General features: G+C 33.2%; 1 protein-coding gene and 1 long non-coding RNA gene across 2 annotated transcripts; both read left to right on the top strand.

The window, feature by feature from the left end:
• The first annotated feature begins 206 nt into the window (after positions 1-206).
• Positions 207-9,505, top strand: LOC124889422. The gene is made up of 2 exons (XR_007048402.1): positions 207-1,137; positions 7,597-9,505. It is a non-coding gene; the product is annotated as an uncharacterized LOC124889422 (long non-coding RNA).
• Positions 3,617-5,434, top strand: LOC124889421. Its single transcript, XM_047401121.1, has 2 exons — positions 3,617-4,673; positions 4,772-5,434. The coding sequence occupies exons 1-2, from the start codon at positions 4,224-4,226 to the stop codon at positions 4,799-4,801; spliced, it is 480 nt and encodes a 159-aa protein (XP_047257077.1). The 5' UTR covers positions 3,617-4,223; the 3' UTR covers positions 4,802-5,434.
• Positions 9,506-18,972: the final 9,467 nt, after the last annotated feature.

Raw genomic sequence — 18,972 nt, 5'->3', positions numbered from 1 at the left:
TATATAGTGTATATATATTATTTAATGTATTTATAATGTATATAGGTGGGTATATGTAATGTATATTGAAAGAAAGTTTTTTTTTTTTGATCGGGTTTGACTGATTTTTTAACCGAGTTTTGATGGGTTTAATCGGGTTGGGTTAAGTGGGCCAGGTTAGAGTGAGTTTTAATTTTTTTATTGTTTGGCCCGGCCGGGCCAAAATCGGCCTGTCTAGCGCCGAAATCGATCCTTAACTGGTCCTCAATCCGATAAGATAGAAGGGCAAATTCCAAATTGGCCTGACCTGGCTCGGCCCGTTTGACACCCATACACAAAATACATATAAACACTCGAATTACACACGACATCACAAAAACTCTAATATTTTTCGAATCTTCCACACACATATAAATACGCACACTAACAATTACACATCCATATCGTCACTCACAAAAATACATAATATAAGGGAAAGAGGGCAATAATTTTCATCGGGGGGCCACACAGCAATACCCATCTCACATTCTCACACATCTACATACAATTACAGACACCCATTATATACTCGGGTTTTTCCATGGAATAAGAAAACAGACAGAGATATTCATATACACACACAATACTCTCATAGAATACTCTCAGACCCACCATTGAAGAAAAAAAAAAGCTTCATTCTCCATGGATTAACACCGACGCACACACAGCTATGGACACAACGACACACAGTGAGAGAGACACGGGAATTGTGAGGTTTAGGACTGAAAACAGAAAGAGAACTGATCGGAGAAAGAAAAAATAGAGAGATTTGATCGAGAAACAACGAGAGAGAAAACTGAGAGAGATAGAGGGAGAGATGGCGTGAGACGAAGTGAGAGTTGAGGGAGAAACACGAGTCTCGCGTTCTGGTTACTGTTCCGGCGATGGATTCGTCGAAAATGCGTCAAAGCATCCCAAAAGTTAGCCAAAAAAACCACAAAATTTGGCGACCCGATCGCATAAGCGGATGCTGGCTTCGTCTTTATTTTTTCGCGGTCACTGGTTCGTGTTGGCAAAAGTAGTAAAGGGTATACCGAGTTCGGTTAGTTCGAGATTGAGGTTCGAATCCGGTTTTGTCCGTCGATCACATAATTTGGCACAATAAAAGCTCCAATCGAGGTCCAACTCAATTCTCTTCCTCTTTTTATTTCATCGTTTATTATATTCGATGTGTTGGATTGAATATCGCGTGTTCATTTATCTTGGTTGATGATGAATTGCTACTTGTTTGATTTGTTTGATTCCTTTGGGTTATGATTTGTGTAATGAAATGATATCTCGTTATTGAGGAGGAAATTGAGAAATTGATAAAGGTGTATGTTGAAAATTTTGATTCATAATGCAAGGAGTTTGATTAATTGGTTGTTTGCTATTAATTTTTACCCGATAGTATCATATTTTAGGCTGAGAATCGATAGGCAAATTTTAGGTTCGGGGCAGGCAACACATAGGGATTGTGATTGTTGAATGTTTGAATGTGTTGAATGGCTTTTGCTTCATCGCTTCTGAATTTTTTGTATTTATTTGGCCGGGAAAAACCCTGAGTAAATTGTATTTATTCGCCGGGGAATGCCCTTAAGTATCATGTACGCGAAGCAGGTTCGTGATCAAGAGCTGGGGCATCGGGTGAAGCGTAGTTTAGGATTAGTATAGATTAGTATAGGTTCATTTTTGCACTTTTTTATTTTGGTATGTATTAAATGGGACTAGACACTATTTTTCGGACTTTTGAGTGTTTGGTTGTCTGTTTTCCGTGTTTATGAGTTTGTTGATTTATACATTCATAATGTCATGATAGCCGATATACTCCGCGAAGCGATCGTGGTCGAACCACGGGATCGAGGGGTGCCTAACACCTTCTCCTCGGTCAACAGAATTTCTTAACTAGAATCTCTGTTTGTGGATAAGTTTTTAGAGTTAAAACTATTTTGAAAAAGGATTTCCAAATGTGACTTGGCACACCCAATTTATGCCAAGTGGAGACTCTGAGTTTAAATGTAAATAATCTTTTTCGAAATAAATTTTATCTTTTGTCACTTAATAATAAAACTCTTTCAAACTTAAAAATTAATCTTTTGGTTAAAAAAGGGGTGTAATAGCTCTGGTGATTCTGCTGGGGATTTTCAGAATTCGAGCTTATTTTTTGGAGTTGTATCGGCTTAGTTTGACATTATGGGTGTATAGACGTTGTGTGTGTTATTGTTTGTATTTGTGTTATCATTGTTGAGTGCCTACGTGCTACGTGTTTATAATTTTTCTCTTATGTGTTACCGTTTTATATCTGTCATCATTTGCATAATATGGGTCATTTCTTTCGTAACAAGTCCGTAGTACACGCTGTGTACACGACCTTTAGTTGGTCACCCTTATTTTAGGAGGGGGAGCCATTGGCCGGTATGGAGTAGGTGGAAAGCAGTCATAGCCACTATCAACCATACGCTTCCCCGAACAGCCTTGTTAGTGGATCCCAACGTACGTCAGCCTTTAGGTCATGCTTATCTGCATTAGATTGAGACCTAGCGGGATCCACTTGGTCCTTTGTAGGAGACTCACCTCTAAAGCATCCCTACATAATAATTGTTGCATATCTGAAGGTAACATGATCATTTGACGGACTGATTTAGAAAAAACATGTGCTAGAATTAAAGAAAAGTATGGAGGCAATGAAAAATTCAAAAAAAAAGGGAAAAAAGACAAAGTGAGTCAAAAAAAAGTTTCGTAGTTTTTAGAGTTCTTTATGATTTTTGTTTTTCAAAATCTAAAAATTCAAAAAAAGATTTTTCTTACCTTTTGCACCAATCTTCTAAAAAAAAAAATTAAATATAAAAAAAAATTTCCTTTGTTTCTTTAGCAAGCATTCATAAGTTGAAAATTAAAAAAAAAGAATTTTAATATGAGCTTTTTATAAAAAAGAAAATTCAAAAAGATGGTAGAAGTTTTGTACATTTCATATAACAAAAATACCAAGAAAAAAGATTTTTCTTTCATAGTTGTTGGTGTCAGTTTTATGTGAAGTGTCTAATTAAAAACCCCCCAAAAAGATTTTAATGACGTTGTTCATCGTCTGTCTTTTGGTCATGTCTCTCAAGTTAGGATCAATTTATTAGTTAATCTCTAGTTGTCCAATCTGGACGAACTACGCAACCTGATTATCCTCTTTTGGGAGTGAGGTACGTAGGCAACCCTTCTAGGGTTCGGTGATCTTATTTAAAAAATTCAAAAAGATTTTCTTCACTCTTCATTTAGAGTAGAGGTCATATACATCTTTAAAAGAAAATTACAAAAAGATTTTCTTTTAGTAGTTTCAAGTTTCACTTTCGTATGAAATTCAAAATCGAAAATCCAAAAAGATTTTTCTTTAGTAATCATATGTTTTATTTTGTACAGGGATGTTAATGCTGAAAAATTTAAAAAGATTTTCGTCAATTCTTTTGACAATTTGTTATTTTCTTTTCTTCTTAAAGTTTCAAGAAAAAACAAAAGAAAAAGAAAAAGAGTTTGTCTGACCATTTTTTGGTCAAACTTCACGAACTACGCACACCTGATTCTTTCCTCTCGGGGGTGAGATACGTAGGCGCCCTTCTAGGGTTCAGTGATCTTTTTAAAAAGGAAAGAAGAAGTTTTGAAAAAGTATTGAACTCTAACACATTTGTTATCTCTTGTTCAGTTAGTTTAAGGTGGTTGGTTTGTGACATCCTGACTGGTCCTCCACATCACACCAAGTCTAAGGGAGAGTTCGTCATGTCCAACATGGATATAGAGTGACATCATGAATCAGACAAAGATTCAAAAAAATGAGAGTTTAAAGTAAGAGAGTTTGAGATTAAGACAATAAATGACAGAAATGCACCGAGCTTGGGCCATTGGGTTGCCTCCTCCTCCATTTCCCACTATTGGTCTTACAAATACCTTGAGTCTTCCACCAAAATCGCAAAGTTAGTTTTCTACTATTGTTGATGCACTACAACATGCCTCAAAATTTATTCCACGCCAGCTGCCTCTCAATACTTCCACCATCATTTCTCTAGCTTCTCAGTATAAGCCTACTACATTCACAACCCCATTATTGTCTGTGATTTTGTTGCTCAATCCTCTATTGAGGCTTCCACCTTGGACATCCACCCAACGGTTGTGCTTTCCCATGCCGCTAGTGAATCCATGATCAATACTCAACGGTTGTGCTTTCCTATGCCGCTAGTGAACCCATGATCAATACTCTTGATGATCACTGCTATACTCCTGAGCCTATATTTAAGTTAATGGGACCACCAAAATTTTATGCCAAGAAGCCTGGCATGCCAGAAGAGCAAGAGAAAATGGTTGGAAAAATGAAGAGTGCAGAAAATGCTATGAAAAGTTTCCTAGGACCTGCAGGTAAAGAAAATGTTTCATATAAAGATTGGGGCATGTTTTCAAGTGTTAACCTCTCTCCTAAGTTTAAGATATCTGAATTTGAGGAACATGCTGGGTACGAGAATTCTGTAAAACACTTAGGAAGATATTGCCATCAATTGAGGGAGACCGAAGGCAAGAAAAAAAAAACGTACCTATTTTCGTTCCAGGAGAAAAGCAGAGCTCGAGAGTTCCAACTCAACAATATTTTCAGTTTCAATCCCGAGCTTACACATCAAATCCACATGCTCACCTGCAATAAGGTTCCTCTTTGTAAAATTCAAGATATTTCATTCCATTTCCTCAGTATTCCTTAAACAATGCACAACTGTATACTCATTCGTCTTCTTATCCACAATAGGGTGCATCGGTCCCTCAACATCGTCCTTGAGCCCCATATATTTACCAAGGAACTTCTAAGTCCAAGTTTCAATCGAGGCCTGAGTTTGCAAAGAGGAGGAAGTCAAAGGATAATTTTACACCAAATGGGAAATCATACGCCTATTTATTTCAGAGATTGAGAGAGTTGGGATCACTCCTCTCTTTGGGTGTACTCTTGATCCATATTCAAGAAATTTTGATCCTTATGTATGAGGTGCATATCATTCTAATGTTCAGGGTCACAGTATTAAGGGTTGTAGTGCTTTGAAAAGAGAACTATAAAGGATGATTCAAAAAAAATTGATCGTAGCATAAAACATTGACACTACAAAGGTCACATATACAGAATCATTCAATAAGGCACGGTAATGCACAATATGTGAGAAGCAATGAGTTAAGCATGGAGATCTAGAACTTATTTGTTGAAGATAATGTGTCAGACAGTGGTGAAAGCTCTAGTCATGCTGAAATGCAAACCAGTGGCTAAAATGTCAGGCTCAGCAATTGAGAAGTTACTCCTCTCCCTACTAGGAAGAGGTCTGGTTTATTCTTTTTTCTGTTATCCGAATTATTTCAGGATTGTAGTTCGGGATGTATCTTGTTTTGTCCCTTTGTTGTTTATGTTCAAACCCTTCTATTTTTCATTTTAACTAAATGGAGTGTCCCTTTTGCCTTTGTGTTTTAAATATGTGTTGTTTGTTTGTTTTCTTTACATAGGTATATTTTATGGTGGTTTTAGTGATATGATATGCTGGCGAAATTTTCAGCTAGATTTTAAAATCCAGTTTAAGCATGAACTTTAAATCAGAGGGCTAAAGTTAGAAGAAAACATCTGAGAAAATAGGTATAATGCTGAGACATTTGGTGACAAGTTGAAGTGTTCTTTGAAAATTAAGACAATTATTTTGAGAATCAAAAGAATAGCTTGGTCACCAATTGAAAGACATGTCTGAATTAGGTTAAACAGTGGATGCGTGATCCTATATCAAGAGGAACAGAAAGAAAATCAGCTCCACAAAAGAATGAGTCATTCGATGTAAGGGATTTACAACCAAGTTGTATGCTAGACAAAGCGCAGAAGAAGTAGTGATGCACAAGCTCAGTTAAAGTTAGTGCTGTAAAAATGTCACAAATGATCTTCATTTTTCACTTTCATATTACATGATATGTACTTGCATTTTCATGGATTGATATGTCGAAGACATTTCATTCTGCTATCTAAACATTGTGTCATCCTTTGTTTGCTCTATTTGAGCTTTAGTTCTATTTGTTTCATACCCCTCAGTCAGAAAAGTTTTTTTTTTAAAAAAGAAAAATGTGTCAAAAAGAAAGAAAAGTGATGAGTGCCAAGAAAAATAGAGTCAGAAAAAGTTTCAAAAAGAAAATGAGGCAATAAAAGAGAAAAAAGAAGAAAAAAATCAGAGTCAAGCAAAAGAATAAGTTGTCGGAACTACGTTTGACCTGTTTCTCCTCTTTCGGGGGTGAGATACGTAGGCAATCCTACTCTGGGTTCAAGCCAACCAAATAAATAATTTTGAATCACCCAATTACAGAAACTGGGGCGTGGTTAATTCCATTGTTCGAATTGATTTTGAGAGTTATGATTACGATCAAATCAAATGAATAATTTAGAATTACCCAGTTAAAGAAATTGGGGCATGTGTTAATTTCTATTGTTTGAGTCGATTCTAAAAGTTTTAAGTCCCACCCCACTTCAAGTGTCGTTTGGGCCTCATGTCATCTTTTCTTTCTAACATTATCTAAAAGTCAAGTTACAACCAAAGAAAGACTTTCAAATCAATATTTGAAAATGATAAGGCTAAGCATACAACGCATATGATAATGCTGTTTGGGAACTATTTGTCTTCCTCAGCATAAGGAATCAGGAGAGAAATAAAAATGAGAGTCTTATTGGTGAAAATCCTTACGGGCACAATAAGATGATGGTAGGTTGAGAGAGATAAAAATGAGAGAGTCTTATCGGTGAAAACCCTTACGGGCACTATAAGACGACTGTGAGTTGAGAGAAATGAAAATAAGAGAGTCTCATTGGTGAAAAACCCTCACGGACACCATTGGACAATGGTGAACTGAGAGAAGGAAAATGAGAAAGGCTTGTTGGCAAAAATCCTCAAAGGCATCACTAGTCGAATGAGGTCTCCCAAGAAAACAACTCAGTTTAGGGCCATTAACTCAACAACAATTGGTGAAAAGTTTGGATTAAAAGATTAAGCAGCTTAATCCAAAATGCATGTCATAATCATTAGAGTTGACTTTCATTTTCATATAAGTTTTCTTTTCTCTTTTTTAAATGGCGACATTTATTTCTTCACTTTATTTTTGTTTTATTTTCGTGAGTCAGTTATCCAAATAAAAAAATCATCGTCATTTTTCTCTTGTCTTTGAGTCAAGTTCATGTCAAAACAAGTGAGAAAAGATTTCAAAACTGTCTACCAACTTCTTCAATTGCACAAAGCAAGACAAAAAGCCAGCAAACGAAAGAAACATAATTGTGAGCGGAACTAAAGCATGCATAAATTTTTTCAATAAGCAAGTTTGGGGATTCATGGAAATATCAAAGTTCAAAGGATGTGTTTGAGGAACATAGCAACAACAGAGATATTGTGTTTGCGTCAGAGTCACTCTTAATGATTCGAGTTTAGATCAATGCTGCAGCAAATCAATGATAATGCCAATGGTTGGAAGTAAGATTGAATGTGACCAGCGCAAGAGCAATGGCCTTAAAAGCCAAAGCCGCAAACCAACCACCCTATTTTAAACTCACAAGTTTTCTTTGATTAACAGGAAACATGTTACCTTTAAATCAAGGACTTCAAAGCCTAAACATTAAAGATCGTAATTTCTCACATCTACAAATACAAGGGGGAAATGTTGCTGCACAGGAGACGCATTTCATTATTTGGGTAATTCAAGCTGCATTTGTAAGGAGACACACTTCCTTGTTTGGGTAATTCAAGCGACATTTGTAAGGAGACACTTTTTTGTTTGGGTAATTCAAGCGGCATTTGTAAGGAGACGTACTTCCTTGTTTGGGTAATTCAAGAGATATTTGTAAGGAGATGTATTTCCTTGTTTGAATAATTCAAGCGACATTGGTAAGGAGACACTTTCTTGTTTTGGTAATTCAAGCGACATTGATAAGGAGACGCACTTCCTTGATTAGGTAATTCAAATTTTAATTGTTAGGTGATGTACTTCCTAACTTAAGTCTATATTCTTAGAAGATGTACCTCCTAGTCGAGTCATATCCCTTGATTCCTAAAAAATGTACTTCTTAGTCGAGTAATTCCCCTTGATTCCTATAAGATGTACTTCCTAGTTGAGTCAGTCCCCTTGATTCTTAGAAGATATACTTTCCGGTGGAGTCAGTCCCCTTGATTCCTAGAAGATGTACTTCCCGGTCGAGTTAGTACACTTGATTCTTAGAAGATGTACTTCCTATTCGAGTCAGTCCACTTGATTCCTAGAAGATGTGCTTCCCGATCGAGTCAGTTCCCTTGATTCGTAGAAGATGTACTTCCCGGTGGAGTCAGTCCACTTGATTCTTAAAAGATGTACTTCCTATTCGAGTTAGTCCACTTGATTCTTAGAAGATGTGCTTCCCGATCGAGTTAGTCTCCTTGATTCCTAAAAGATGTACTTCCTAGTTGAGTCAGTCCACTTGATTTCTAGAAGATGTACTTCTTGGTCGATTCAGTCCCCTTGATTCCTAGAAAATATACTTCCTGGTCGAGTCAGTCCACTTGATTCCTAGAAGATGTACTTCCTGATCGAGTCAGTCCCCTTGATTCCTAGAAGATGTACTTCCTGGTCGAGTCATTCCCCTTGATTCCTAAAAGAAGTACTTCCTAGTCGAGTTAGTCCCCTTGATTCCAAGAAGATGTACTTTCTAGTCAAGTCATTCCCTTTGACTCCTAGAAAATGCACTTTCTAGTCGAATCATTGTAACCCATAGAAGATGTATTTTTTTGTTTGGTTTGTTCAAGTAGTTATGATATGACTTTCACAAAAGTCCTCTGATGATAAATTGAGACAAAAATGTAATTCCTATTGTTTGAGACTTTACTTTTCTGGTAAATGGAATCTCTCTTTATAATAATCTTGGTTTGGAATAATTTTCTTTCTAGTTTTTATTTGATTTCAGGAACCCGCCTGAAGAGCAGGGAGAATAAATGGAAAGTCAAGCATCAAGGTGAAGAAGTTGAAAGCCAAGCAACAAGGTGAAGAAGTTGAAGTCAAGCAACAAGGTGAAGAAATGGAAAGTCAACAGATTGAAGAAATAGCAAGTTAGGAGTCCGCCTAGAGAATAGGGTGAAGAAATTGAAAGCCAAGCAACAATATAATGAAATTGCAAGTCGGGAGCTCGCCTGGAGAATAAGGTGATGAAACTCAAAGTCAAGAGTCCAAAAGAAGCTGCATAGATAGGATTTTTGTAATTTATTTTATGTTTTAACTTGTAATTTTCATTTTTGATGTAATGACAGAGCCACGGACTAGAACCTCGACAGGACCTCACTTAACTCTTTAATTCGGCATAGTTCTTTTTCTTCCAGCTCTTTGAGATACCTGTGACTTGACTCTCACATAACTTGAAGCAGGTAAGATGTCCTAAATCAAGACTCGGTGGTAGTCTGTCCTTTTTTGTATCCTTTCTTCAAATAATGATTGGGTCCAAATTCGATCTCGTTGTCTACTTCTTTTTCTGAAAACACTTTGTGTTTACACCCAAAGAGGGGCATGTTGTAGACACATAATTTTGTCCTTCACTAAAGTCATTTTTTATCATTTTTACCTCGTCTTACCACGTACCTTCACTCATGTGATAATTTTCGCTCAATAACAAATCCGACAAACTCTTAAACATTTTTGACACCTCACCCTAACAAATTTTATTCCATCCTAACCACTCTATTCCACACACCCCCTACCCCCACATACCCCATGTACCCCCTACCCCACGGTTTCCTCACCATATACACACTACGTCACTCACATACAGGGGGAGAATGGACAAACTATACTTAGAGAATACATATGCACACTCGGATTACACACGACATCACAAAAACCCTATTTTTGTGAATCTTCCACTCACATATACATACACACTCTAACAACACACATCCATATCATCACTCACAAAAATACACACATAGAATATAAGGGAAAGAAGGCAATAATTTCCATCGGAGGGGCCATACAACAGTACCCATCTCACATTCTCACACATCTACACACAATTACAGACACCCATTATATACTCGGGTTTTTCCATAGAATAAGGAAACAGACACAGATATTCATATACACATATACAATACTCTCATAGAATACTCACAGACCCACCATTGAAGAACAACAAAAAAGCTCTATTCTCCATGGATTAACACCGACGCACACACAACTACACACACAATGACACACAGTGAGAGAGACACGAGCATTGTGAGGTTTAGGACTGAAAACATAAAGAGAATTGATCGAAATGAGAAAAATTAGAGAGATTTGATCGAGAAACAACGAGAGAGAACTGAGAGAGATAGCGTGAGACGAAGTGAGAGTTGAGGGAGAAACACGAGTCTCGCATTTTGGTTACTGTTCTGGCGACGGATTTGCCGGAAACGCGTCAAAGCAACCCAAAAGTTAGCGGAAAACCCACAAAATCTGATGACCCGATCGCATAAGCGGGTGCTGGCTTCGTCTTTTTTTTTCGCGGTCATTAGTTCGTGTTGGCAAAAGCAGTAAAGGGTATACCGAGTTTGGTTAGTTCGAGATTGAGGTTGGAATCGAGAGTTTTCAAATCCATCTTTGTCCTTCGATCACATAATTTGGCACAATAAAAACTTCAATCAAGGTCCAACTCTATTCTTTTCCTCTTTTATTTCATCATTTATTGTATTCGGTGTGTTGGATTGAATATTGCGTGTAAGTTTATCTTAGTTGGTGATGAATTTTTACTTGTTTGATTTGTTTGATTCCCTTGGGTTATGATTTGTGTAATGAAATGACATCTCGTTAAGAATTAAAAAGGAATTTGGGACGAGAATTGAAAAATTGATAAAGGTGTATGTTGATAATTTTGATTCATAATGCAAGGAGTTTGATTAATTGGTTGTTTGCTATTAATTTATACCCCGATAGTATCATGTTTTGGGCCGAGAATCGATAGACAAATTTTAGGTTTGGGGTAGGCAAAACATAGTGATTGTTGAATGTTTGAATGTGTTGAATGACTTTTGCTTCATCGCTTCTGAATTTCTTGTATTCATTTGGATGGAGAATGCCCCGAGAAAATTGTACTTATTCGTCGGAGAATGCCCCGAAGTATCATGTACACGAAGAAGGTTCGTGATCAAGAATCGAGGCATCGAGTGGATCATAGTTTAGGATTAGTGTAGGTTAATATAGGTTCATTTTTGCACTTTTTATTTTGGTATGTATTAAATGGGACTAGACACTATTTTTCGGACTTCTGCGTGTTTGGTTGTCTGTTTTTTGTGTTTATGTGTTTGTTTATTTATACATTCATAATGTCATGATAGCCGATATACTCCGCGAAGCGATCGTGGTTGAACCACGGGATCGAGGGGTGTCTAACACCTTCTCCTCGGTCAACAGAATTCCTTAACCAAAATTTTTGTTCGTGGCTAAGTTTTTAGATTCAAACTATTTTGAAAAAGAATTTTCAAATGTGACTTGGCACACTCGATTTATGTCAAGTGGTGACTCTGAGTTTAAATGTAAATAATCCTTTATGAAATAAATTTTATCTTTTGTCACTTAATAATAAAACTCTTTCAAAATTAAAAATTAATCTTTTGATTAAAAAAAGGTGTGACAATAGGAGAATGCCAGCAAGAGCTGGCTTTGAATACCTCTAACAACACGAACAAGCTGCTTTCTCAATTATCCAGAACACCATCTTGATCTTGATGTCTCATAGACATTTGAAGAAAGCTTCAACCTTTACCTCACCAAAATGACACTGAAAAAATCAGATCAAAATTTTAAAAATAACACAAACAAATCACAACACACCAACAAACATCTTGTATCTAGCAGGATGAAGTAGCTTCTTAAAGAGAAATGCACTTTTCATTATCTGTAAGTAGTTTGTATTTGTTATCAACTTGTTGTAAGCATTATATCAGGTGTAAACTAATTTAATAACTTAATGCAACCAGAGCAAAGTTAAATTAAGGTATAATTTTTGGAGCAAATTACAACTATAGGATGCGCATGACCAACATAAGTAAAGGAAAATACAAAAGCCAATAAACTTTACTTGTCTTAAAGGGAAAAGAAAATTAAGCTAAAAGTAAATACTACAAGTAGGTCAACCCTATAACTGTGAATTAACATCTGTTAACAATGGTAAATAAATTATATAACCATAAAAAACAAGAAATAAATGTTGTAACACTTAACAAAGAGCTCAGTAAGTGTTGCAGTCAAGTTGAAATTGTACTAAATATGTCCTGTAAGTACCTTCATATTATTGATATTCCACTAGCTACTAATGTTGCTTCGGAAAACCTTCATATGTAGATTTGAATACCAAAATCAAAACTTTCACAAAAGATTGATCTTCATAGACTAAGGCTCCTTCAGAGAAGTTTAGATAAACTATAGAAATAAAGAGTTTAATTTAGAGCTTAATTTACCCATCACCCAATCTAGAGCTTAATTTATCAAAAAGAGTTTTTCTTCTGCGCTTCCCTTTAATTCATTTAAGAAAGTGAAGACTAATCAAACTAGAAATCTCAAGAAACCTGATATGGTCCTTCTTTTCACTGTCCTTCTCAGATAAAATATAGAGATAAAATATCACGTTAAATATTAACAACAAAAAGCTAAAAATAGATTGTATATCGCACACAATATTTTTTGTGGCTCAAATATTTTTATAAATTCCTTGAAAAAAAATAATATAAGTGAAAGTTCATTACACATCCATACCAAGTAATAATTATATTTTTGCAAGGCATGTGACCTTTGAAAAAATATAAGAGACACTCATTAACAGAAAAAATAAGCATTTCATGTTTCATAATATTAAAATCATGAAGAAAAATATTTATAATTAAATTAAAAAGTAAAATAATTTGTACTTACCATACAGTCAAATATATATATGTACTTACAGATAGCTATCACCGAAGAGATAAAACTGCAAAACAGACAGTTCAAGATGTATATATTTAATTAATTTTATTTTTAAATAAATCTTAAAATAAATATGCAAAATATTGTATAGAAAAAAATAAGCAGATCTTAAAGTTAGGTATTATTGTGATATTTTAAAATCTTCTTTAAAAAGATGAGCAAATCTAAATTTGATTCACTAAAATATATATATATTTTTTTAAAAAATCTAACTTAGCTAAAAAATAAATTTAATTAAGAAACTCAGATAAAGAAGAAAAAGTATTAGTGTATATCAATCTAAAGCCCGACGAACGCGAAAAAATTTAGACAATTACTACGAATGTTCTGAGAAACAAGACTTATTATGTACCATTATATGTGTTTTATAGTTTTAAAAGCCAATTACATTATACAGATAATTTTTTATTTAAACACATGCTGAAATTAAATAGTAAAAATTTTTCATTCTATCAAAAAACATCTACTTATCAAAAAGACATAAAAATTATCCTTGTTGAAGGAATAAATAAATATTCGGGGAGGAGGGGGTGAGGGGTAAATGAGAATGTACAGAAACTTACATACATATAAATATGTGAAATTGGGATATGCTGATGAGAGAAAAGTTCATTTTTTTGGTTAATATGAAGAGTCTTTTGGCTTTTTATTTGATGAGTCGTCTATTTTCTAGTTTAGTCTAGAGAATAAATATCATAGCAATTCTAAAAGCTCGTGTCAATAATTTTGTGGTGGAAACAATAGTCACCTTGATAGATATTTGTGTGGTAGAATAGTAATTATAATTTTTTAATTTAATTCTAGTATTAAAAATAATGAATTAATAAGATTTACAAAATTCTTCTTGGTAAACATTGTATTTTTCTCTTCATATATTTATTTTCTTATATTTTAAACTTTCTAAGTCAAAAATTTTTTACTCTGTCAAAATTTTCAATATTCCGTACTTTTAATATTTAAATTTTTTGATCAAAAAATACTATCACGCATGAACTTGATGGGTTAAACTTTACAGTTATTAACCTATTTAAAGATATATTTTTTATTCATTGTTAATTTTTTTTAATTATTTTACTTTATATAGTGTCACTAATTTTGTGGTGAAAACAATAGCCACCTTGATAGATATTTGTGTGGTAGAATAGTAATTATTATTTTTTAATTTAATTCTAGAATCATCATCTTGAAATATTTTTTAATATCCATGTGATGGAAACAATAGCCACATGGATATAGATATATATTTTTCTACATTATATTATAATAATATATATATATATATATATATATTAAATACAAAAAGTATTCTTAATTATTATAAAATACATATGAAATACAAAAAATACCTTTAATTATTAAAATAGATTTGAAAAAATAAAAAAATACTAATGAATTAATAAGATTCCTTGTAAAGGTATTTTAATATTTATTTTTTGATTGTATTTTCTTATTAAGTGGTACAAGATAAGAATAAAATAGACACATCAATAGATATTCTTGGAAAGATATTTTTCTATGAATAGATATTCACATTTGTTAGAGAAGTAGAAGCATGAAAAAATATTTTTTACAATTATTATAATATAATAAAATAGATAAAAGGTACAAAAAATATCCTTAATTATTAAAATAGATATGAAATTCCAAATCTACCCTTGATCGTTCTCAACTTTCCTTTCTATGTAGTAGAAATTTGGTCCAAGGAAGAAAAAAAAATGGATAGTTGAATTACCTTCGTTATATTTCACTTGACTTTTATATTAAAAATACTCGTATCTATTTCAAATTACTAGTTATCAATTTATAAAAATGGGAGAATTTTATTATTTCTTTTTGTTTTTTAGTAATAAAATAACAATATAAAATATTAATAATAAAACTTAAAATTTTAAATATAATTAATAAAATTAGTTTAATTAATTATAAGAATCAAGTAAAATGAAACGAAGAAAATACATGCTTTCAAGTTATTTGCATGCGTTTCATCTTACTTAATCTTTATGTTAATAATATTTTTTATTTTAGTAGCTTTAAAAAGTTATTCTTTTATTTTAATATTTTTATCTTAATACATCAAGTAATGCTCTCCCATCAAGTAATGCTCTCCCCTCTACATTTATTTGAACGTGCCTAATTTGACACGAAATTTTAAAATATATAAAAAAATATTTAAAATTTGTGATCTAAAAATAAACAAACTGATCTTGCATATTGATCTTTTATTAATAAGCACTTATAATTAATTTAAATAGGCTTTAAATCATTAGTTTTAAGGTTAAATGATTAATTTTGGGTAAAATTATCAGTAGTGTTACTCTAATCGTTTTATATTAGTTGTGTGTCTTATTATAAAATATCTATCACAATTCAAGATAGAATCATTATATATTTCTCATTTATCATTTCAACTAATTCTTGAAGTGTAAATAAGTCTAAAAATTAGTTCTAAAATGGCTTCTCACAGGGTAAATTAGTATAAAATATTTTTTAATTTTTTTTAAGAAGCACGTAAAAAGTAAAGTGGACAACTAATGTGGGATAGATGAAACGGATGAAGAAGTGGTGATTCTTTTTCAGCTCGGATGGAATATTCAATTTACTTCCCATTTATTTGAAACTAGTAAATCTATCTGCGCTTCGCGCGGTTAAAAAAGACGTTGGTTGGTAGATTTCGAAAAAAATTATAAGTTACTATTTTGAATCAAAAGAAATTATGAACTTACAAAGAAATTCATATATACAAACAAAAAATTCATAAAAAGAGCGCATAAAAATAAATATAATAATACAATATTATTCTTATGATCTTAATCATTAAATATAAAAGAAAAATACAAAATTAATACAAAATCTTTCGAACTCTTATCGACATCTCCCAAAAGCCGACGCCACCATTCAATATCCTTCATCCTATTCTTCGAGACAAATAACAAAAAGAAATGTAATAAGCATCGAAAATGTAACATGAAACTTAAAAAACTAATGTGATTATTTGTACAAAGTTTTATTATGTTTATTTATAGAACTATAATATGAAAATACTAAATATATATCATAAGTATGATTATTAACTATTTAATAGGTTATGATAATAAAAAAATTGTGGGAGTAATGAAAATAATGATTATTAAGTTTCACATTAGAGAAATTAAAAAAAAAATTCAAATTTCTTAACATTGCATATTTAATATAATTAACATAGTTAAAAGAGTTTTTTTTTTTTGAACTTTTGTTTAATATAGAACATAAATGAAAACAAATAGAGAAAAATTCAAAAAATTGTATTTCTTAGCCAATGAAAGATGTCACGTCAGTTTTTTCTATTCCTAATATATATCTATCAATATTGACACTCCTTGTCTTCTTCATGTATTTATTTTTTTATATTTTGACATTCCTTAATAAAAATTTTGGCTTCGTCACTATCTCACATACATATATTCAATGAACAAATAAAAAATTAGTGAAATACACTTTTTTCAGGCATAAGATGAAACTATAAAACTAAAACAAGTAAGGAAGAATAGCCCAAAAGCAAATTTCTTTTCGAATATCACAATTGTAGAAAATCAAACATGAAGTAGAACATGCATATAATCACATAGAATTATAATTGCTCAAAGTGATAAAAAGTAAATGAAAATTACCATAAAAAGTAAATAAAAAACTGTGTCCAGGATATAAACATAAATTATCTTATTTTTAATTTGATGCTTAAATTGTTTTCTTCAAATCCTTCATAATGTCTCCTGAACAATTCAAATCAAGATACATTTTCAAGAAGAACAATTATTTCTTTTGATTTTAAGATACAATAGACTAAAAAGAAGTAAAATTGTGGGAGAGTTAAAACTTGATCTTGAAATATATACTCAATATTATTACTATATGTTGAACCTTGGAACCTGAAAAGACTATAATGCAATAAAAAAGGCACGTAGACAGTTTAATGATTCATTATTTCAATTCAATTCTTACAACTTTAATGGCCCACTATAATGTAAATATTCTTTCAATTTTAATGACCCACTATAAGTTTTCGATGGTTTTAGTTATAAAAAAAAGGCTTAAAAAGATCACAGTTTGGATGGTGACTTTAGAAGCATGTCATATCATTATTTTCACATTATTCCTTTATATTTAAATATAGATTTTAAAAATAACTATGAATAAATAATTAATTTACACATTGTTTTAATCTTTTCACTTTTTGTATAATTGTATAGTTTGTTGTTTTCTATTTTTTTTTTAGCAAAAATATATGAGACTGATTTGCATAAAATTATTTGTAAAAGTTAAGGTCTTAAGATTGCCCGTTCTACAAAAATTCTCATCCTTGAAACAAATTTGCATAAAATTATTGTTATAAATATTCTAATATATGATTTACAAATAAATAACAATGTTATCTAAATAAGATAATGACCGATTTAAATAAACTATTGTCACATATCTTTATAATTTTAATGTGCGACTTTTCAGCGTGAATCCAAATTTAGATAGGCTTCAATACGAATAACAAATACAAAAAAAAAAGACATCTTTATAATCAAAGAATTCTTGACAAAGCCGTGTGAAGAGTCAAATTATATCATGTAGTAGCAATAACATAAAACATTAGTTGTTGTGTGACCGCTTATATTATCATTAAACTTTTAGAAATTTAGAATAGAGAGATGAACTAAAAAGCAAAGACCAAACAACAACAACAACAACAAACTTAGTTCATTCCTACATAGTGGGGTCTGAGGAGGGTAAGATGTACGCAGTCCATACCACTACCTCCGAAGAAGTAGAAAGGCTTTTTCCGATAGACCCCCGGCTCAAGACAAGGAATAATAATCAAATCCATAATAAAGCATGGAACAAGATGACCTAACATAAATACGACACCCACAAGTGATAATAACCAAAGAAAAGTAAACAAAATCGTAATAGAGCATGAAACAAGGTGTCTTAGCAAGAATAATACACCCACCAAGTAATATCCTACACTAGCGACCCAAACTGACACTAGCCTTCTATCCTAATTCGCGTCCTCCAGATCTTCCTATCTAGGGTCATGTCCTCAGTAAGCTGTAACTGCTCCATGTCCTGCCTAATCACCTCTTTTCAGTACTTCTTCGGCCTGCCCCTACCCCGTATAAAACCATCCAAAGCTAGCTTCTTACACCTACAAATCGGGGCATCTGTGCCCCTCCTCATCACGTGTCCGAACCATCTCAGTCGGACTTTCCGCATCTTGTCCTCCACCGAAGTCACTCCAACCTTATCCCGGATAGTCTCATTCTGAACTCTATCACCCCTAGTTAGCCCATACATTCAACGCAACATCCGCATTTCCACCACCTTCATTTTTTGAATGTAGGAGTTCTTGGCTGGCCAACACTCTGCTCCATACAACATGGATGGACGGACTATCACCCTGTAGAATTTGCCTTTAAGCTTGGGTAACACCTTCTTGTCACACAACACCCCCGATGCGAGCTTCCACTTCATCCATCCCGCCCCAATATGGTGTGAGCTATCCTCGTTAATCTCACCGTTCCCCTGAATTATGGACCCAAAATACTTGAAACTATCCCTCTTACACACCACCTGTGAATCCAACCTTACTACCACCTCGTTCTCCTGCCTTACGTCATTAAACTTGCATTTCAAATATTCTGTCTTGCTCCTACTCAACCTGAACCCTTTGGACTCAAGAGTCTGTCTTCAAATCTCTAATTTATCATTCATACCCCCTCGCGTCTCATCAATTAAAACTACATCATCTGTAAAAATTATACACCAAGGCACCTCTCCTTGGATACGCCACGTTAACACATCCATCACCAAAGTAAACAAAAATGGGCTAAGAGTAGATCCCTGATGCAAACCTGTTAAGACAAGAAAATGCTCTGAATCTTTTTCCGCCGTCCTCACTTGGGTCTTATCTCTATCATACATGTCCTTTATTGCTCACTTTACACCACCGGGACCCCACTCACCTCC

The sequence above is a fragment of the Capsicum annuum genome, chromosome 12 (genome assembly GCF_002878395.1).
Source record: "Capsicum annuum cultivar UCD-10X-F1 chromosome 12, UCD10Xv1.1, whole genome shotgun sequence".
NCBI classification, from domain to species: domain Eukaryota; kingdom Viridiplantae; phylum Streptophyta; class Magnoliopsida; order Solanales; family Solanaceae; genus Capsicum; species Capsicum annuum.
The sequence above is the reverse complement of the archived record's forward strand: the minus strand, read 5'-3'. Positions and strand labels throughout refer to the sequence as shown.